Source organism: Corylus avellana, chromosome 7, assembly GCF_965113065.1.
Source record: "Corylus avellana chromosome 7, dhCorAvel1.hap1.2, whole genome shotgun sequence".
Classification (NCBI taxonomy): Eukaryota; Viridiplantae; Streptophyta; class Magnoliopsida; order Fagales; family Betulaceae; genus Corylus; species Corylus avellana.
The window spans coordinates 21,316,198-21,334,457 of record NC_142496.1 but is presented as its reverse complement, the minus strand read 5'-3'; the positions used below and the strand labels follow the sequence as shown (position 1 = coordinate 21,334,457).

The following is an 18,260-nucleotide window of genomic DNA, read 5'->3' as shown; positions in this document are numbered from 1 at the left end:
TACAAAATTCGTAGTTCTTCCTTGGTCACATGAAAAGTCATACTTATCTTGTTAATTAAGTGTGAGAATACTCTAGAACCCTTCCCTAACCCTTATATATACTCTAGGCATGTTTCCAAGCGTCTCATTCCATCATATCTCACCAAAACCTTCTCCTATCTTGTGCAAGTGTGGTCTGACCCAAGTTTTTCTATTGATGTAATATTTAAAATAAGAAGTATATTTTCCTATTTAGTTTTGATCTTTCTTCTACTTTTGATTGTGAGTCATTGGGCTATTGTAACTTTGTTGCACTACTTGAAAATCAGTTGTTCCTTATTTTTAGATACCGTATTTTTCTACAAGCACCATAAGAATTTGGTATTTAAGCGAAGATATGGACATTGTCCCAATTGAAAGTTTGGAGGATATTGTCAGTTGGGTGATAGTTTGAGAGAACATGTGGACTTTTTCTTAATTCTTTTGTTATTGTTAAGGTGATTAAATACTCAAAACCTCCACTTACCCAGAAACTCATAGGACTACACATTAGTGTGCATTGTCTCAAGCATATCATTAGCTCTATACCCTTTTGTGACAAAAGATCTCTTGATCATTTTACCTTCCAAACCGCAGACTGAAAACTTATCAAGATCCAATGGGCTTAGAAGCCTGTCTTTGAACAATCTTTGAATCTTGTTTAGGGATTAATATGTCCAATACGTAAGTACCATTAATTTTCATCATTAGTGGAATGAAATTTTATTTTTAGTGGAAAGGAATTGGGTTAATTACTTTTTTAGTACCTAAATTTGCACATTTTTATTTTTTTCTACCTGTGGTTCAAATCCTATCACAAATGGTATCTAACTTATGGGAAAAGACCAACTTAGTACCTCCCTTAGGTTCCATTAGTTCAAACTAATAGAATGCCACGTGTCGTCACATACAAATGCCACATATCCTAAAAAATAAACATAACCTAACAGAGGTATTAAGTTGGTATTTTCTCGTAAGTCCGATGCCATTTGTAATAGGATTTGAACCCCAGGTGGGAAAAAATAAAAATGTGCAAACCTAGCTACTAAAAAGGTAATTAACCTAAAAGATAGAGTTAGGTTATATTTCAGAGTTATTAGGAGTATATGAATAAGGAGTAATAAGATACAGATCATAAGTAATAGAACTAGAATAGATAAACATTTTACCTTTCTTTGTTATTGCTATATCCTTCCAAATCGAAGTACAATCGCATTTACCCAAATAAGTCAAAGAAGTCAAATTTCTATAAATAAAAGTAACATAAAGATAGTATGATAAAATTAAAACTCTACATTCAAAATACAAATGAAAAACTCCAATAGATAAAACTAGAACTCACAGCACATCTTTGAGTGTCATGCACATCTCTTCATCACTCAATCGTTTGGTCTTCCGAAACCCCTGCAACATATTGCAGAATAATTATTAAACCTTGAATCCACACACCAGGAACTCATGAAATTCATCACAAAACATGGTTCAAGTAAAAAAAGGAAATATACACACCGTGATGCTTGATTGCCAGATACTTAGGGCAATTTCTCTTCCAATGCCCCGCATCACCGCATTTGAAACATTTCCCCTTTGATTTACCCTTTGTTGCCTTGTTTTCAACCTTGTTCACTTCTGGAGTACCTTGCTTTCCTACCTGCTTGGTTCCCTGTATGTTCTTTTCGTCTTTGCCTTTTAGTTGAGACTTAGAAGTGGAAGCTTGAGTCTTATTCACACTTTCCTTGTCTTTCATGATGCCTTCCCCTGCGACGATCTCATTCATCAATTCAAATAAAGTATAAGACTTTTTATTCATAGAAAGATCAAGTTTGAATTGATTGAACGAATCTGGTAGGGACTGGAGGATCATATCCACTTGAGATTCTGCATCAATCTCTGCACCCAAAACCTTTAGTTCATTTAAACAGGCGATCATTTTTAGACAATGATCCCGACTTTGAGTTCCTTCAGTCATCCTAGCATTAAGAAGGCTCCTCATCATGCCTTGCCTAGCAGCACGACCTTGGTCACCAAACATCTCCTTTAGATTAAGCATGATGTCTGAAGCAAGTGACATGGTTTGCATCTGATGTTGGAGTACATTTGACAAAGATGCCAAAATGTAACACTTGGCCATCTCATTGGACTTATTCCAACGATCATATCGCTGCTTGTCCTCTTGAGAGGCATCTAGAGGTGGGACCTCGGGACATGGCTGAGTCAGCACAAACTTGTGCCCTTCAGCAATTAGCACAATATCCAAATTACGCTTCCAATCTAGATAATTTGGTCCAGTCAATTTGTTTTGATTCAGAATAATGGCAAGAGGGCTAAAAGATGACGATTCTTTCAATCTGGAAAACAAGAGCACGGTTAGGGTATAGTAATTTTACAAACAAGCTATATAATATGAAACCTACAAACCATAATATATAGAATGCAATGACAACCTAATTTCGCAATTAATATCCCTTTCTAGCGAGTAAATATTAATCTTTATAACTAGGCGAGAACTATTCACATTATTATTGCCATTGTGATGCCAATGAAATTAATTAAATTGTAATTAACTCCAAGTGTCACCATAACATTCCCTAGCATATTTAACAAGTAAATAACCCAAAGAGTTACATAGATTCCTTAATGAGAGAAAAATGCAAGAGAAGATACAACTTTTTTTTTCCCACACATTAGTCATAGAATTAAGTCACGTGAATAAATAACCAAAGCAAAATAACTGAAGTCATCATAACATAACTTAGCGTACAAAGGATAATATCAAGTATTTCCGTCATAGACCAGGTATCAAATCTAGGTTTCCAAAATAATACATATCAAAATCTAGAAGAAATACCTAGGTCCAAAAACTAATCCTCATAAGTCCCAAATACAGAAGAAATAATTTAGGTCCATCAACTAATCCTCATAAGTCCCAAACAATGCTTATGTACCACCACTACCACTCAAGAACTAGAAAAGAAAAGCCTTACTCTCGATGATGGGCCTCAATATAGGCCACCATCTCACGGTTGGCTACAAAGATAAGCCTGGCCAAGTCATCCATTGAAATCCTCCCACTTAAGGCCCTATGAAACATCTTTTAAAGACTGACCGGCTATAAAACAAAGATATTTTACAGGTGTAAAAGATAAAGTGTAAGCCCACGACTTAATGAGTTAAACACAAGTGAAACATGTCAATATGCAGTGAACTCAATTTTTTTTTTATAAAAATATGATAAATCACACGCATCATGTAATATGGTTTCTGATAGGTAAATATGATGTATTTAATACTTTTAAAAAGTGGAAGGCCATGGTTGAGAATGAAATGAGCTTAAAGCTCAAGTGTCTGAGATCAGAAAATGGAGGAGAATACTAAGATGGGGGGTTCAAATAGTTTTGTGCAGTGAATATGATTAGGATGGAGAAAACTATCCGAGGAACTCCATAGCAGAATGGCGTGGCTGCGTGCATGAACAGGACTCACAATGAGCATGCTAGGAGTATGAGATTGCATGCTGGGTTGCCAAAGACTTTCTGGGCTGATGCAGTGAGCACTGTTGCATACTTGATAAATAGGAGGCCTTCCATTCCCTTGAGCCACATATTACCGGAAGGAGTTTTTGGGTAACCTTTCTCATTTCAAAGTTTTTGGTTGTATTTTGAATGTTCATATTAATTCTAATGCTCTGAGTAAACTAGATGCTAAGTCTAGAAAGTGTTTATTCATTAGATATGGAGAGAGGCCACAAAGATAAGTGTAGCCAAGTCATCCATTGAAATCCCCCTGCGCAAAGCCCCGTGAACCATCTTCTAAAGACTGACTAGCTGTTGTTTTACAGGTGTAAAAGATAAAATGTAAGCCCACGTCTTAATGAGTTAAGTACAAGTGAACATGTCAATATGCAGGGAACTCAATCTTTTATAAAAGCATGATAAATCACACGCATCATTTTTGACGAGTAAATAAGGCATGTAATCATATTGATGCATTATAATAATATATAGGAAAAAGTACACATACCCTTAAACTACCGAATTAGGGTCCTCGAATATTAAGTTAGTTATATTGACGTATTTTTGTTCCCTCAAAAAGTAAAAAGACAAAAATACCCCTTAGGTATAGCTAATTGGATATTCTCCAGTTCATTTGAACGGGAGAGGATCCTATCCTTAAACTACTACCCAATTAACAATGTCTCCCTCAAACTTTTAATTGCGACAATGTAAACATAATAGTCTCACATAATTGCATCATTATTTATAAGGAAAGGAAGGGCAAGGGTTTAGTTAACTTACTGTGTAATTTTATCTTTGAGCATCCCAATCCTGTCGACTGGTGTCATAAAATCAATCGCAAATTCAACAGAATCACCCATATCAGGGCTTCTGTAGTAATTGCTGATGGGTTTCGTGGCCAAAATTGAATTTGGATAATAAACCTTTTCATTATCCAGCTTCAGGAAGACTGTTGTTAAAATGTTCATCTCTTCAACCATCATCTGTCCAGGACCAGACACCAAACAGAGTTAATGAAGCAAGATGAAATACATTGAAGAGGGGGGAAGAAAAGGAAAAAAGTGCTTTGAAGGTTACCGGAATATCATCAATGACACATCGATCTCCAACATCAAATGGATGCATTACAAAGACAAATATTATAGCTTCAAATATGGTCTTGCAGGTATTTCCAAAGATAAAAGCCACCACGACAAACTGTGACGAGAGAAAAAGAAGAACTTTTGTTGTCGCAATTTCCATCAAAAGAAGCCACAGAAGAGTGGTCAACATAATCAAGATGACTGTCACAATTTTGTTTAACTGCTTGACAGCAGTTTTGGTGTCGTTTAAAGCATGTGCTAGTGCTTTGCGGCCCTTGTAAACCTTGACCTGCACAATCACACACATTTAGTAACATGGTCTGCGAAGAGATTCACAAGACAACCAAAAAAAAAAATCAAAAGTAGAAAAAGAAATTGTCTTACCACCCAGTCTGTAAGATCTTTGCTGTCGATCCTTCCTGTCTCTCCTCCTTCCAACAGTGGAAACACAAGATCCACTTCTTCCTTAACCATGAATCTCAGAAGGTGGTCCTCATCAATGTAACTACTTACAAACATAAGATGTTGAGAAAAGACCAAAAGAGAGAGAGAGAGAGAGAGAGAGAGAGGGGAAAGGAAACTTGTATAAAAGGTAGATTTTCTCACCTGCAACCAGGCTGTGCGACATTCCAGAAAATGTGATAGGCAGCGGCATTTGCTTCCATCTCATTGGTAATCTCCTTATCTGTCCGCTCACCATCTTCGTCATCAACACTCTCATCAAGTATATTCGAGATTGTGGAAAGCCCTGAACTCATCACTGCATCAACCAACACCTTCATGGTCCAAGCAGAAACCTTTCCGTGTTTCATCTTATGAAGTTTCCCAATATCGATTATCTCTTTCTCCTTCTTGACTTTTCTCTTCTTCTTACTCCTGATAGTCAACCGACCAGCGCCCGGCGATCTCCCAATGCTCTCTGCCTCCACTACCTGAGGAGGCCCCGAAAGGGTCTGAAGTACATACTGATGGAAGATTGATTCCTGAATTCTATCAAAGAAGGTGTTCACATGGAAATTCGATGCCAAAATCTTTAGCAACAAAGTCTTCATTAACCACAAAAATGATCCAACCAGAAGCGAAACTAGAGTCCGGGTAACATAACCCAAAATCTTGACTGCGGTCTTTGATCGCTTAACCCCGTGATTGAAAAGCAATACACATGTAAGAAGAACAAAACTCAACCAAATATAGACCTGAACACTCTTCTTCAGCCCATGGACAAAATACAGCACCTTCTTCCTTAGCAAAAAGTTCCTTTCAATCAAGAACACAACCACACGCATAAACCAATTGGTAATCAACATTCCCGAGAAGATCACCATCACAAGCACACACCATTTCCAAAACTCCAAACCCCACACAATCAAAGTCTTCAATCCATTGGCAGTGAAGCTAGCCACTAAGCACCCCAATATGCACCCAAAAGCAATTACCTCAAGTGAAAACTTAATCTTCACTCTCCTATGCTTCTCTTTATTCAATTTCATCACCTTGTAAATCTCTTCATCCATATCCTGCCCTGGAGACTCCATCAATCGCGGCTTTTGAGGTATCGACACCCTTCTAGGAGTTGAACCGTTCTCATCAAACATATTGCCATACGTAGGATAAGGTTGTTCCACAATTCTTGATTTCGGTTTGGAATACACCGACCTTGCTGGAGACCGTCTTTGTGTAATGCTCTGATAGGTGGTCCGAATTTTCGGAGGCTTATTAGGGCTGGGATAGAGCCTGGAGATCTCTGGAGACGGGCAGCTAAAAGGGACCGATTTTGAGTACCCAATAGTAGACTCGGAGGCCACTTTGCTCTGCTTACAGGATTCCGGGGCTTTGGGGGTAGACTCTGTAATGGGTTTCGAAGTCTCTTCCCCTTTGATTTCAACGACCACTTGACCTTCATTTGGGGCCTTGATTTCCACCATGCCTACTCCACTGCCTTTTAGAGGTGCTTGCTTAACATCCATCAGTCAAAGCCGTGGCACATCAAACACCACAAGTTTCCATAACTAAGCTTGAGATTAAATCTTAATTTGTTGAAAAACTATAGGTGTAGTTTTTTTAACCACCTACCGAATCATACAATTAAAACTCCTGTTAGGGATTTTGCTTCAATAAAATTCCTGCTTAGAAAAAATAAAAAAATAAAAAAATATCAAAGTGAACTTAATTTCGCTCCAAAATACTATGCACAACAAAATTTTGCCATATATATAGCTTGTAGTCTGTAGGTGACTTTACTTAAAAAAAGAACAAATATATGTAAATGGGTGACTCACCGAAAAATATCCAAGTCTCACAAAATACTTGTCGGGAACCCTTTTTCGGTAAGAGCCACTTAGGGATGCCCACGGGAAAGTAGGGCAGAGAGGAAGCTTCTGTTGGGGGTGGTAGTGGTCGTTTGTTTTTGTTCTGAGTAGGACAAGGAAATGTTGATCCAGTAATATAATATATAGGAAACGTGAAAGAGACTTACGTAAAATTAAAAAGGTGAAAGAAAGAGAAAAATAGAGGTAAAAAGTGACGTGACTTTTAAAATCACCATTGAATATAAGATGGTCATTATTAAATTGACACAAATTTTCTCCAAACTACTGTAATAAGTGACAAGTGTCATTCAACCTTTTTGAATTTATAAAAAATTAATGTTTGAGTTCCTAGATTAATTAGTAAAATGACAATAAATTACTCTTAAAATATTAAAAAAAACATGTGAAGGATAACACTTGGCACTTATTAGATAATGTTGAAAGAAATTTCTTTTAAACTAGTTTGAAGGAAATTTCTATCTGTTTCTTTGTATGTGTTTATGCATCTTTATTTAAAAAGTGAAACATTTCTTATTACCACTAATAAGTGAAAGAATCAAAATAAATTAATGAATTTAAACCTATAAAATTATCTAACAATGAAAGCTAAAAACAAAAACTTGTATAATTTTTCTACGTCAAAATCTTAATATGATATTCTCATAGCATCACAAAAGCACCTACTCAATATAACAATGTACCTTATAAGCCCAGCAGTTGGGAGTGGCACGTGGACAATTGATCTCAGACCTAAATACGAAAAAAGAAATTAAATCATATATGCTTAATTAAAAAAAAAAAAATCAATCATTGAAATAAACCAAATTTTAACATCCAAAGCCTTAGTCTTGCCGGGGTGAATCATGAAATTGAAAAATCAAAGGCACAAACACAAAACCCCAAGGGGTTGGCTTGGTGGTTTAAAGGAGTAATCCTTATGACGTCCCACATCGTCTGGGTATGGAGATGGGAATGGACTTAAGTGTATTCTTCCACCCTTAATGACAACAACGTGCTTTAAAGCTGTGATGATATGATCCCATCAGAACTCTGCAGTTAAGCATTCTTCTGCTAGAGTAGTACCAAGATAAGTGACCTCCTGAGAAGTTTGGTTTGAGAGAGCCAAAAGCGGACAATATTGTGTCATTGGGGTGGGATGTTACAAATGGTATCAGAGCCATTGCCCATCCTGAGATGGGGGGAGCGTGCACAATCCCATGAAGGTCGCTAGCGGGCACTCGCTGGGATGGATGCCAAGAATGGGCTAATCCCATGAGGGTCGCAAACGGGGACGCTGGATCCTAAGAGGGGGTGATTGTGACGTCCCACATCGCCTGTGTATGGAGATGGGAATGGACTTAAGTGTATACTTCCACCCTTAATGACAACAACGCGTTTTAAAGCCGTGATGATCATGATCCCATCAAAACTCTGCAGTTAAGCGTGCTTCTGCTAGAATAGTACCAGGATGGGTAACCTCCTGGGAAGTCTGGTTTTGGAGAGCCAAAAGTGGACAATATTGTGTGTCATTGGGGTGGAGTGTTACAATCCTGATCTGTGTAGGGAAACTTTCATGGGTGTTGTGCACGAGTCCGAGATTTACTCTACAAGAGTCGATCCAAAGGGCCCTGAGGTTTCCCGTTTAAAAAAAAAAAAAAAAAAAAAAAATACACAACCTTAAAGTGGAATCATCTTGTGATCGAAAGGTTGATATGGCTTGTAGGTGAAGAAAGAATGAGAACCTGGGAGGGGGGATGCATGCGACTTTACTTAAAATAAAACAAATATATGTAAATGGGTTGGCTCACCGAAAAATATCCGAATCTCACAAAATATATTTCGGGAACCCCTTTTCGGTACGTAAGAGCCACTTGATCAGGGATACCCACTGGAAATTACGGCAGAGAGGAAGCTTTTGCTGGGGGTGGTGCTGGTCATTTGTTTTTGTTGTGAGTGGGAGAAGGTAATGTTGATTCGATAATATATAGGAAAACAAGAAAGAAACTTGGGAAAAGTTGAAGAAAGTGAAATATAGAGATAATAAATTACAAATGGTTCAGTGTTAAACATCTATATCATCCATTATGAAAGAGCCCCATAGCACTACATTGTGCTCTTATTATTGATGAAATTCATATTACAAATCGCTCATATTTATAGGAGAATTGGGATAAGTGAAGATAAAAATAAGTATTTTAATTTGATTACCATCAAACTTGATTGTAATTCTAGAACGCAATTATACAATAAAAAATGCATACCTGTTATGAAATACAATAGTGCTATACACCACACCCGGCGTGAGTTAATAGTACTCATGCAGAGTGACCAATATGTACGGTTTTAAAAAAAAATTCATTGTTTTCAATTTTTTTTTTTCTTTTCTTTTTAAATCCATACATACTGTTCACCCGACGTGAATACTATTCGCTCACATTGGGTGTGGTACATAGTACTACTAGTCTATGGAATGTATCATATATTATAACACAGAGGTAGACCCAAACTTTTGAGTGGGAACCGAAGTCCCTAAAAAATTTTCAAATTCTTTTAACATTTTTTTTTAATAAAGTAAATCTCTAAAAAAATGTATTATTTCTCCCCTCATTTTTTTTTTTTACCCCCTCAAATTATTATTTCGTCCAAATTCTAACATCCCTTTAAACTCAAGGTTAAACTCAATGTGGAAGATTTTGGAAGCTAGAGTTTGAAGTTGAAGGATGTAAATTTTTTTTTTCCTAGTTTGGATCTAACGTGGCATGCATAAAAAAGTTGACTGATGAAAGTGGTTGCAATCCTACACGACATCAACAAAAGGTTGGATGTGAACTCAACTAGGGCAATAATCAAGTGTGATGCACAACAAAATCGAATCATGAGTTCGATTTGGTAGGCAACATCAACCGCTGTAAACTAAGGCGGAAAGCCACCAAATGTCGCAGAAGATATTGTAATGCCTTGAAATTTAGCTAACGAGTAGTTAACTCTAATTGCCTCACAAGACCTATTTACCACATAAATAAGTATTATGGGACCTCTGAATCCTTTACCTTTGGGAATAAAAAAATCAAACGTGATGTAGCGAACACACCACAGGCCTCTTCTCATAAGGAAGTCCCCTCAAAATAGGTAACCTACAAGCCGCAGTAAGTGCATAAGTGTAACGACTTAGTAAATAAATCTCATAGTCGAGTATGAAATGAGTTTGTTATTGGCATAAATAAACATGTATTTCGTTGTAGCAAGTAAATGAGGTGTTGCCTCTGTTATTATACCACAAAATATAGTTTTGATTTCTAAGAGGTATATGTGTAATCCCAACAACAGTTGCCTATAAGTTTTAATACAGAAAACTAATATTTTAATAAGTCATAACTATCATGTATGATCTATCCGAAATATTACACATTCTCAGTAGGGTTTGCGATGTCCCGAAGGACCTGTAATACAATGTTAGTGCCCCCATTCATTGAATGTGATCATCTATAATTAGTAGTTTGACCGAATTCGACCTCGGGTGGTCTATACTACTAATAATATACGTCCTGTAGTGACCCGCCAATCAAACATTGTTGCGCCAGTCACGAAAACTATTGGACCCAATGACTATATAACACACACATTTGACTATAAAATTAAGAAATACAACATCTGTTTTTTTCATAAAACATTACAAATATAAACACACATTACCATCACCAGGCAAACAAAAAATCAGGTAAAGAAATATGTCTCATTTAGTAAAATTTCAACGGAAAAGAAGTGGATATTATTTATTGAACACAAGGGAAAAAAAAAAGGAACATAATTTGTACATATAACATGATAAATAGCAAGAAAAGATGGATTTCTATATAAAATATGACAAATAGAAACAGAACAGACTTAGACTACATTCAATAATATAACATACTTTAAAAGGTAGTCGATCCAAGAACGGGCGATGATATCTTGAGAACAATTGGAGGCCTCAAACTGCAATGGAACCTAAATAAAATTAGAATAAAGTACATAAATAGCACCTATATTAATATTAATTACATGCAGGGAAAGAAGAAGAAGAAGAAGAAGAGAGATTCGTGCATGATTTACATCAGAGCAAACGGAAAAATGAGAAGAAAAAAAAATTGTGTGCAATAACAAAAGGCCCAAGATGAGCTGTCGTCTGAAAACCATAACAATGTTTAAACACAATTATAGGAGCACATATTTGTTTGACGTAATTTAACAAATATGAGTTTAAACCCATTAATGTTATCCAATTTTTATTTATTTTTTATTTTTTTATTTTTTATGATGAATGAGTAACTTTCATTAACCAACAACTAAACACTTTATAAAGAAAAGCTAAATCACTTAGCTAAAGCTAAAAACACCTATACAAGCAAAAAATTAACCCACAAGATTAAACCAATATCCCATCTATATCCCAAGCACTACAAAGAATATCATTTTCTCTAGTCTTTTTAAATCTACCTTTTATAGCCAACCGGATCCTCGATCACCTCCCATCTAATACTTATTTCTTTCATTGCTAAACATCCAAGAGTTTCGTAACATAACATGATATTTTCTTCAAACATCAATCCCATGATCCCTAAGAAACTAAACCCAATTTAGCAAGTCTATTAATAGTATGAAAATGATGCAACACGTACAATATATGGACAGGTATTTCAAAAGCATACATATCTCTTATCCGGGAAGAAAAAGGAGCTATAATTACTTAAGCAAACTAGAAACAATTGCACCCAAATGACATTTCTAAGCAGAAAGCAAGCATTAATTATTTCTTTCATAACTTCCTCGAAAAGTAACGGCAGAGCCAAACTTACAAAAGGATTCTTGAAACCCAAAAGACAGAAACTCAAAATCCATTGCCAAAACAATCTTAAAGTAGGAACTATATATTTGAAAAAACATAAAACCCAACATCAATCACCACACGCACAGGGACAGGGAACAACAATCACAAAAATCAGTATCTACTGCTCTAGCAGAAATGCACAGAGACCCAGTAACAGACACAAATTTTGGTACACGAATGTGTTTGGTACTGAGAAGTAGTAGTAATAAAATTATAATGAAAAAAAAACTCTTTGTCAGAGAGAAGCGTAGAAACAGAGATGATATGAACACCCAAAAAATATATATAAGACCCAAAAAATAGCTGAAATATATATATATGAAAGGGCTGCGAAAATCCAGCTGCATGCCTGCATCTCTCCGACTTTCTGAAACAATTGATTTTTGCCTTACTATGTATTTCGCCTCTTTAAAATCAAATCTACGGTTCTTTGTACTATATTTCTCTGCAGCAAAAAGAATGGAAATCCATATCTCTTCTCTATCTATTCTTTCCATGTATGTGCGTGCAAGATGGAGATCATGAAGGTGTGAAAAAATCTTCAAAAACCTCATAACCGAACTTGCTGTGCTTTGCTGAAATGATGCATTTGAGGGTGATTCACCAAATTGCCCATAAAATGTTTCTCTCACGCTTATCTCTAAGCCATCAAAAACAGTGCCTATCATCCAAACATATGATAAGATACTAATGCTGACCATAATTTTGTAAGATGACAAAGCAATAATGTGCAAGGCCAAAATAGTAACTTTAGTCCACAAAAGTCATGTTTCACGCCTACCTCTGTGCAAACCAAAAGCAAAAAGTGCCTATTACCTAAATATTTGATAAGACACTCAATGCCCATAATTTTCTAAGATGACAAAACAATGAGTAAGGTTAAAATAATAATTTTAGTTTCAAACAAAATTTTTACTATTCCACCGACATCGGCATCGGTGCTTTTTTTTTCTTTTAACATTAACCAACTGTTTCATAGAGAAAGAACAAACTTACAAAAGCCCTCACTAGGAGGTAAGAGAAGAAGCTGTATCTTTGTCAGAATGGAGGGAAGAATAACGAGGGAATCTGTGGCTTTTTATAGCTTTAGGTTTAAGATATATTTTTTGTAGGTAGTGGACCATATATTATCATTATGTCCAAATATAATACCTTTTAATTTCGTACTTGTGTGCTGCGTAAAAAAGTAAAATCAACTTGCTGGTTTTACTCACTTTATTAGAGGAGTATGAATCATTAAGAAAGCTACTAAGATCAATAACTTTACTGGAGATTGAAAGTATTCTCAATTAATTTTTTATTCTTTCTTTCATCATCTAGATGAAAGTAAAACAATCTTAGTAAAAAAATAAATAAATAACTTTAATCAAATCTTAGTGTAAAGTGGGTATTTTACATCCTCTAATAAAAAATTGACACCAATTGGTTTGTCTATTTCATTTGATTGTTCTATTTTGCATGGTTTGTCTAATTGTGTCGGGCAATTTATTCTCCATTTGTTCTTTTGCAATTATCTAGTTCGTCATTTTGTGAAGATAAACATATGACAATGATCACTATTGGCGTTGTTTGGATTGGAGTAGAAGCTAATGGGTTTGGAAGGCCATGAAGGTGGTTAATTAGGGAGGTACTAGAGAGGATGATGTGCCGGTGGCTTTTTAAAAGAGAGAGTTCGGGTTGAAGAGAATGGTGAGTGACAGAAAAAGATGAGTGGCTTTATGCATAGGAGGCGGTGCAGTGGTTTCGGCGGGCTGTATTAGGTGGAGGAGGCGGCAGTGTTAAAGTATAAATTAAATGATTAAATTTACCTCTTCGTATTAACTTAAACTTTTAGGACAAGTTGTAATTTAATATGGTATAAGAGCTAAAGATCATGAGTTTGAACATTGGTTCCATCAATTCATCAATATTTAACTTAAATATTTCATGATGGGTTGTTGATCCAGTCTCTGTTTATTTTTTTATTTTTTTTTATTTTTTTTCAAGATTATGTGTCAAACTAATATTGGATGCTGTAAAATGAGGGGTTTATAGCCCATCCTGATAGTGATTAGGATCCTCTATATTTTAAAAAAAGTGTAAATTCCCAAATTACGGAATTTAAGCCATTTATTTAAATCGAAACTCTTGAAAAATGCAAGCTATTAAAATTATGACATGTTATTGAAGTATATAGAAAGAATTTTTCTCAAAAAAGCCTATTCTTCACTTTTTCTGAGACGCTTCTCTTTAGAAAACCAAAATACAATTTTTTACTCAAAACTTCTTTTACAATAGAGATAACAAAAACCTAATGAAAATATACTCGATTCTTAATTGTAACATGCAACTTTTTGAATAGATAGCATTTTCTAAACATTTTGATGTAATTAAAGAAATAACCTAAATTCTTTAATTTAAAAATCTACACTTTCTAAAAATTATAAGAGATCTTGACCCATCTTGGAAAAACTGTGGTTTGGCCACTATTCAGCTCGTCACAATGGTTTTAATATATATATATATATATATATATATATATAAAGCTATAAATAAGTACCGTGAGACTGAAATGACCCTTTTGCCCTTGATGATTGCTTTTCCACAGGAATAGACTGAATAGTGCATTTGTGTTTGAACTTGAAATGACCATTTTGCCCTTGATGATTGTTTTTGGGAGAACACTCTTGCAACACTCTTGAAGATTTATTTTATATTCTCATGGGCTTAATAGAATATGAAATGTGTGATTTTAGGTATGTTGATTTTTTTTTCCCTATGAATTTTTGAATAGTTTAGTGGGATTTAAATGCAAGACAAATTATGTGACTATTGTAACGTGATTTCTGTAATTCAAGTTTTTATCATTGATCCTGATACTCTCCGATAACAAGGACTGGAACAGGTCAAAAAAAAAAAAAAAAACTCAGGCTCCTATAAAAAGTTTAGTTTTATTCTTATTTAAATGCTTAAGAAATACAGGAAAATCAAAACACAAAGGATCCTTGGCTTCAATTTATATACAATTTGTATTTTGAAGCTTTTACTTTTTGTTTTTTCTTTCCTCATCAAGGGTGCTCATGTAATTTAATTTCCTATCTTTTTTTCTCTTTATTTGAATATCCATTTAATGAAAGAAAAAAAAAAAAACTATGTAATATAGAAACCTATAACTTAATACTACATATCACTTGAAGTTGCTATTATAAAAAAAATTAAAAAAACCAATCATCTACCAGCTAAACCACAAACTATTTAAAAACAAGATCTTACTAATATGAAATTTGTGATAAACATAAAATTTGATGCCTAAAAATATTATTTCACCATGTACAGCTTCATAAATAGCATAAATAAATGGATACTAACTAACATTAGTTTGATTCCTCAATTTTTTTACATCATTGTTCAATTAGACAAGTTTAAGCTTGAAACAAATATATATATATATATATATAAGCTACAACACCAAACGATATTCTCCTTTTTTTTCTTTTCTTTTTTTTTTATTCATTAACTATTTTTGCTCCTTTTCTTTTTCAAAATAGGATGGCATCACAAATATAGAAAGTATTGCAACACTTTTCTGAGTTGGAATTCATAATTTGACTTCGACCTTCCGTACTTAATACACGTGGAGGACCACGTTATAGGTTCAATATCACTACTCTTCAAGAATCGCCACATGAAGATAAATGAGTTTCCACAATCCAACAAATCGTAGTTCAATGTCTGTTTTGTCCTTTTTAAACAACTTTTGCTAGGAAGTTATGGCAAAAATGAAAACAAAAAATTATATATATATATATATAACAATTTACTCATTGGTGGATGCAAAGTAAAATTCAACGTGTAAAGTGTTGAATTGAAATGATAAGTGAACGAGAAATGTTACATATCTCAATTTTTTTTTTTCTCAAAAGTTGGTTCTCAAATAATGTGTCACCATCACATGAGTTGGTAACACACTTCCCAAAATAATAAATCTCATGAGATGGCGACACATCATTTGAGAACTAACTTTTAGGAAGAAAATTTGAGATGTGTAGCACTCCTCTTTCAAATTACGTAATAGTTCATGAATCTTTTGTAAAGTTTATCCTTAATTTTAACTTTATAGCAAGAATGATATCACATTAACCAAGAGTGGAAAGTGCCTGTAGCTCCCACTCTTGGTTAATGTGATATCATTTCTTGCTATAAAGTTAAAATTAAGGATAAACTTTACAAATGATACATGAACTATTACGTAATTTGAAAAGATTCTTCTAAATTTGGTCAATACTCATCGATTTACAATTTGGTCAACAAACATTTGGTGTGGTCCCTTTGGGAACATTTACACTAGCTAGGATTGGTCTCAAATGTTTGGTGGTCCCCCAGTGAATGTTTAGCCATAAACTATTTTTGGTCTTTTGGTTGTTTTTCAAATAAAAGGTTCTCTCCCAAAAAGCTTGCACTTAAATGATCAAAGTTCTTCAAAATTAATGAGGCGTTTATTGATTAAAACAAATTATTGTTTTTAATAAATCATCTTCATAGAGTTTTGGTATTTTGGGGCATCCCATCTATTTCTTAGAGTTTTGGTATTTTGGGCATCGAGGTTTGCTGCAATGCATTCCCCAATCAATCTCTCCACCATCTTCTCATCTTCTTTTTTTCAAAAAAAAAAAAAAAAAAATGTCAAAGAGAGCGGAGATGGTGGGGAGATGGGTGGGAGAATGCATAAAAGCATTTGCCTTTGGGCATCACATCTATCTCTTCAAAAACTAACAAGTGTGCAACACTCAATTGGGTTGACCTTTGCTTGTAGTTCAAACAAAACTTTCCACACCAGAAAAAATCTGGTTTGGTGTTATTCGTGGCGATGAGAGGATAGTTTAGGGAGTCTCTGTTTTTTAATACGTTTTTGGACGGTGCTTTTTATATTTTATTTGAAGAAGTGTTATGATGTAAAAAAATTTAAGTGTTTTAAATTGTTTATTAATTTTTAAAATTTGAAAAAGGGAAAACAAAAATGATTTAACGAACAAAGCCACTTCTAATAATTCTTAAATTATAACTCAACTTGTGAATAAATTTTATTTCTAATTATATTTTGACTTTTTTAAAAAAGTAATAATGTTGTCATACGCTACTATATGTATGTTATAGTTGATTGATCAATTTATACACGTAAAATCATTATATTTTAAGATAATATTACTTTTACATACTTGTCGTACTCACAAATCTTTCACAAGCTAACTCCATTTCTTATCGTGAATAGTAAACCTATCGTTGAATTTATAAGATTCACATACAAATTTATAAATAATTAAGAGATGGTTAAAAAAATGATGTATAGCATGTCTCATATATATATTTTCATATGATGTGATTGTCAATCACTACTTGTATATATTATTTTTTTTTTTTAGGTAGTGGACCATATATTATCATTATGTCCAAATATAATACTTCTTAATCTCGTACTTGTGTGCCACTTGAAAAGGTTAAATCAACTTGCTGACTTTAGTCACGATATTAGAGGAGTACGAATCATCAAGAAAGACTATTAAGATCAATATTGGTAGTGCTAATTTTAGTGCAAATTGGTTAGTTAAGTGGGTTGTTTCTTATCTTATGTTTGAAAAGTATTTTCAATTAATATTTATTATTTCTTTTATCTAGATCAAAAGTAAGAAAGACGTTCCCATTTTAACTTTTGTTTGTCCCTCTATTAAATAGAAGAAAAAAAAAATAACTTCAATTAGTTCTTGGTATAAAGTGGATATTTTACATCCTCTAATAAAAACTAACACCTCAACTTTTATAATAAATAATAAAGAGAACGTCCACAAACAAACAAAGCACTCATTCAAGAGAAACCATCTCTTTCTCCAGTAATTTGCCAAATGATGTCGCCGATATCTGCCTAGCTAAGGCCATCGTCTTGAGCCGCCACCATTCGGTTTGTCTGTTTCATATGATTGTTCCGTGTAGCATGTATTTTATAATTGTGTCGGGCAAATTATTCTCCATTTGTTCTTTTGCAATTATTTGTTTTGACATGTTGTGAAGATAATACATGTGACAATGATTGCTTGGGGTTGTTTGGATTGGAGCTAATGTCTAGCTTTGACATCTTATGGGTTTGGAAGGCCAGGGAGGTGGTTATGGAGGTCATGGAGAGGTGGGTTCAGAGCAACGATGATGTACTGGTGGCTTTTCGAGAGAGAGTTAGGGTTGAAGAGAAGGGTGAGTGACAGAAAAATAGGAGTGGTTATATATATATACATATATAAGAGGCGGTGCAGTGGCTTCAGCCGCAGTATTAGGTGGTAAGTGTTAAAAGTATAAATTAAATAATTAATTTTACGTCTTCCTATTTGTTTAAACTTTTAGGACAAGTGGTAATTTAATATAGTATCAGAGTCAAAAGTCATGACTCATGAGTTCGAACCTTGACTCCATCGATTCACCACAATTTAAATTAAATATTTAACGT

General features: G+C 34.4%; 1 protein-coding gene across 4 annotated transcripts; it reads right to left on the bottom strand.

Moving 5' to 3' along the window:
• Positions 1 to 1,162: 1,162 nt before the first annotated feature.
• On the bottom strand, positions 1,163 to 12,440 carry LOC132183811 (mechanosensitive ion channel protein 10). 4 transcript variants are annotated; one of them, XM_088518411.1, is made up of 11 exons: positions 12,141 to 12,440; positions 10,838 to 10,899; positions 9,975 to 10,058; positions 7,626 to 7,674; positions 6,895 to 7,027; positions 5,222 to 6,738; positions 5,000 to 5,120; positions 4,611 to 4,904; positions 4,314 to 4,516; positions 1,528 to 2,366; positions 1,163 to 1,422 (listed from the first exon to the last, which is right to left on the bottom strand). In XM_088518411.1, exons 6-11 carry the CDS (start codon positions 6,580 to 6,582, stop codon positions 1,394 to 1,396), a joined length of 2,847 nt encoding a protein of 948 aa, XP_088374537.1. In that variant the 5' UTR covers positions 6,583 to 6,738; positions 6,895 to 7,027; positions 7,626 to 7,674; positions 9,975 to 10,058; positions 10,838 to 10,899; positions 12,141 to 12,440; the 3' UTR covers positions 1,163 to 1,393. The 4 variants fall into 4 exon arrangements, with proteins under 4 accessions (XP_088374537.1, XP_059453229.2, XP_088374536.1 ...); XM_059597246.2 differs by lacking the exon at positions 9,975 to 10,058 and having other exon boundaries at positions 5,222 to 6,570; positions 6,689 to 6,738; XM_088518410.1 differs by lacking the exon at positions 9,975 to 10,058.
• Positions 12,441 to 18,260: the final 5,820 nt, after the last annotated feature.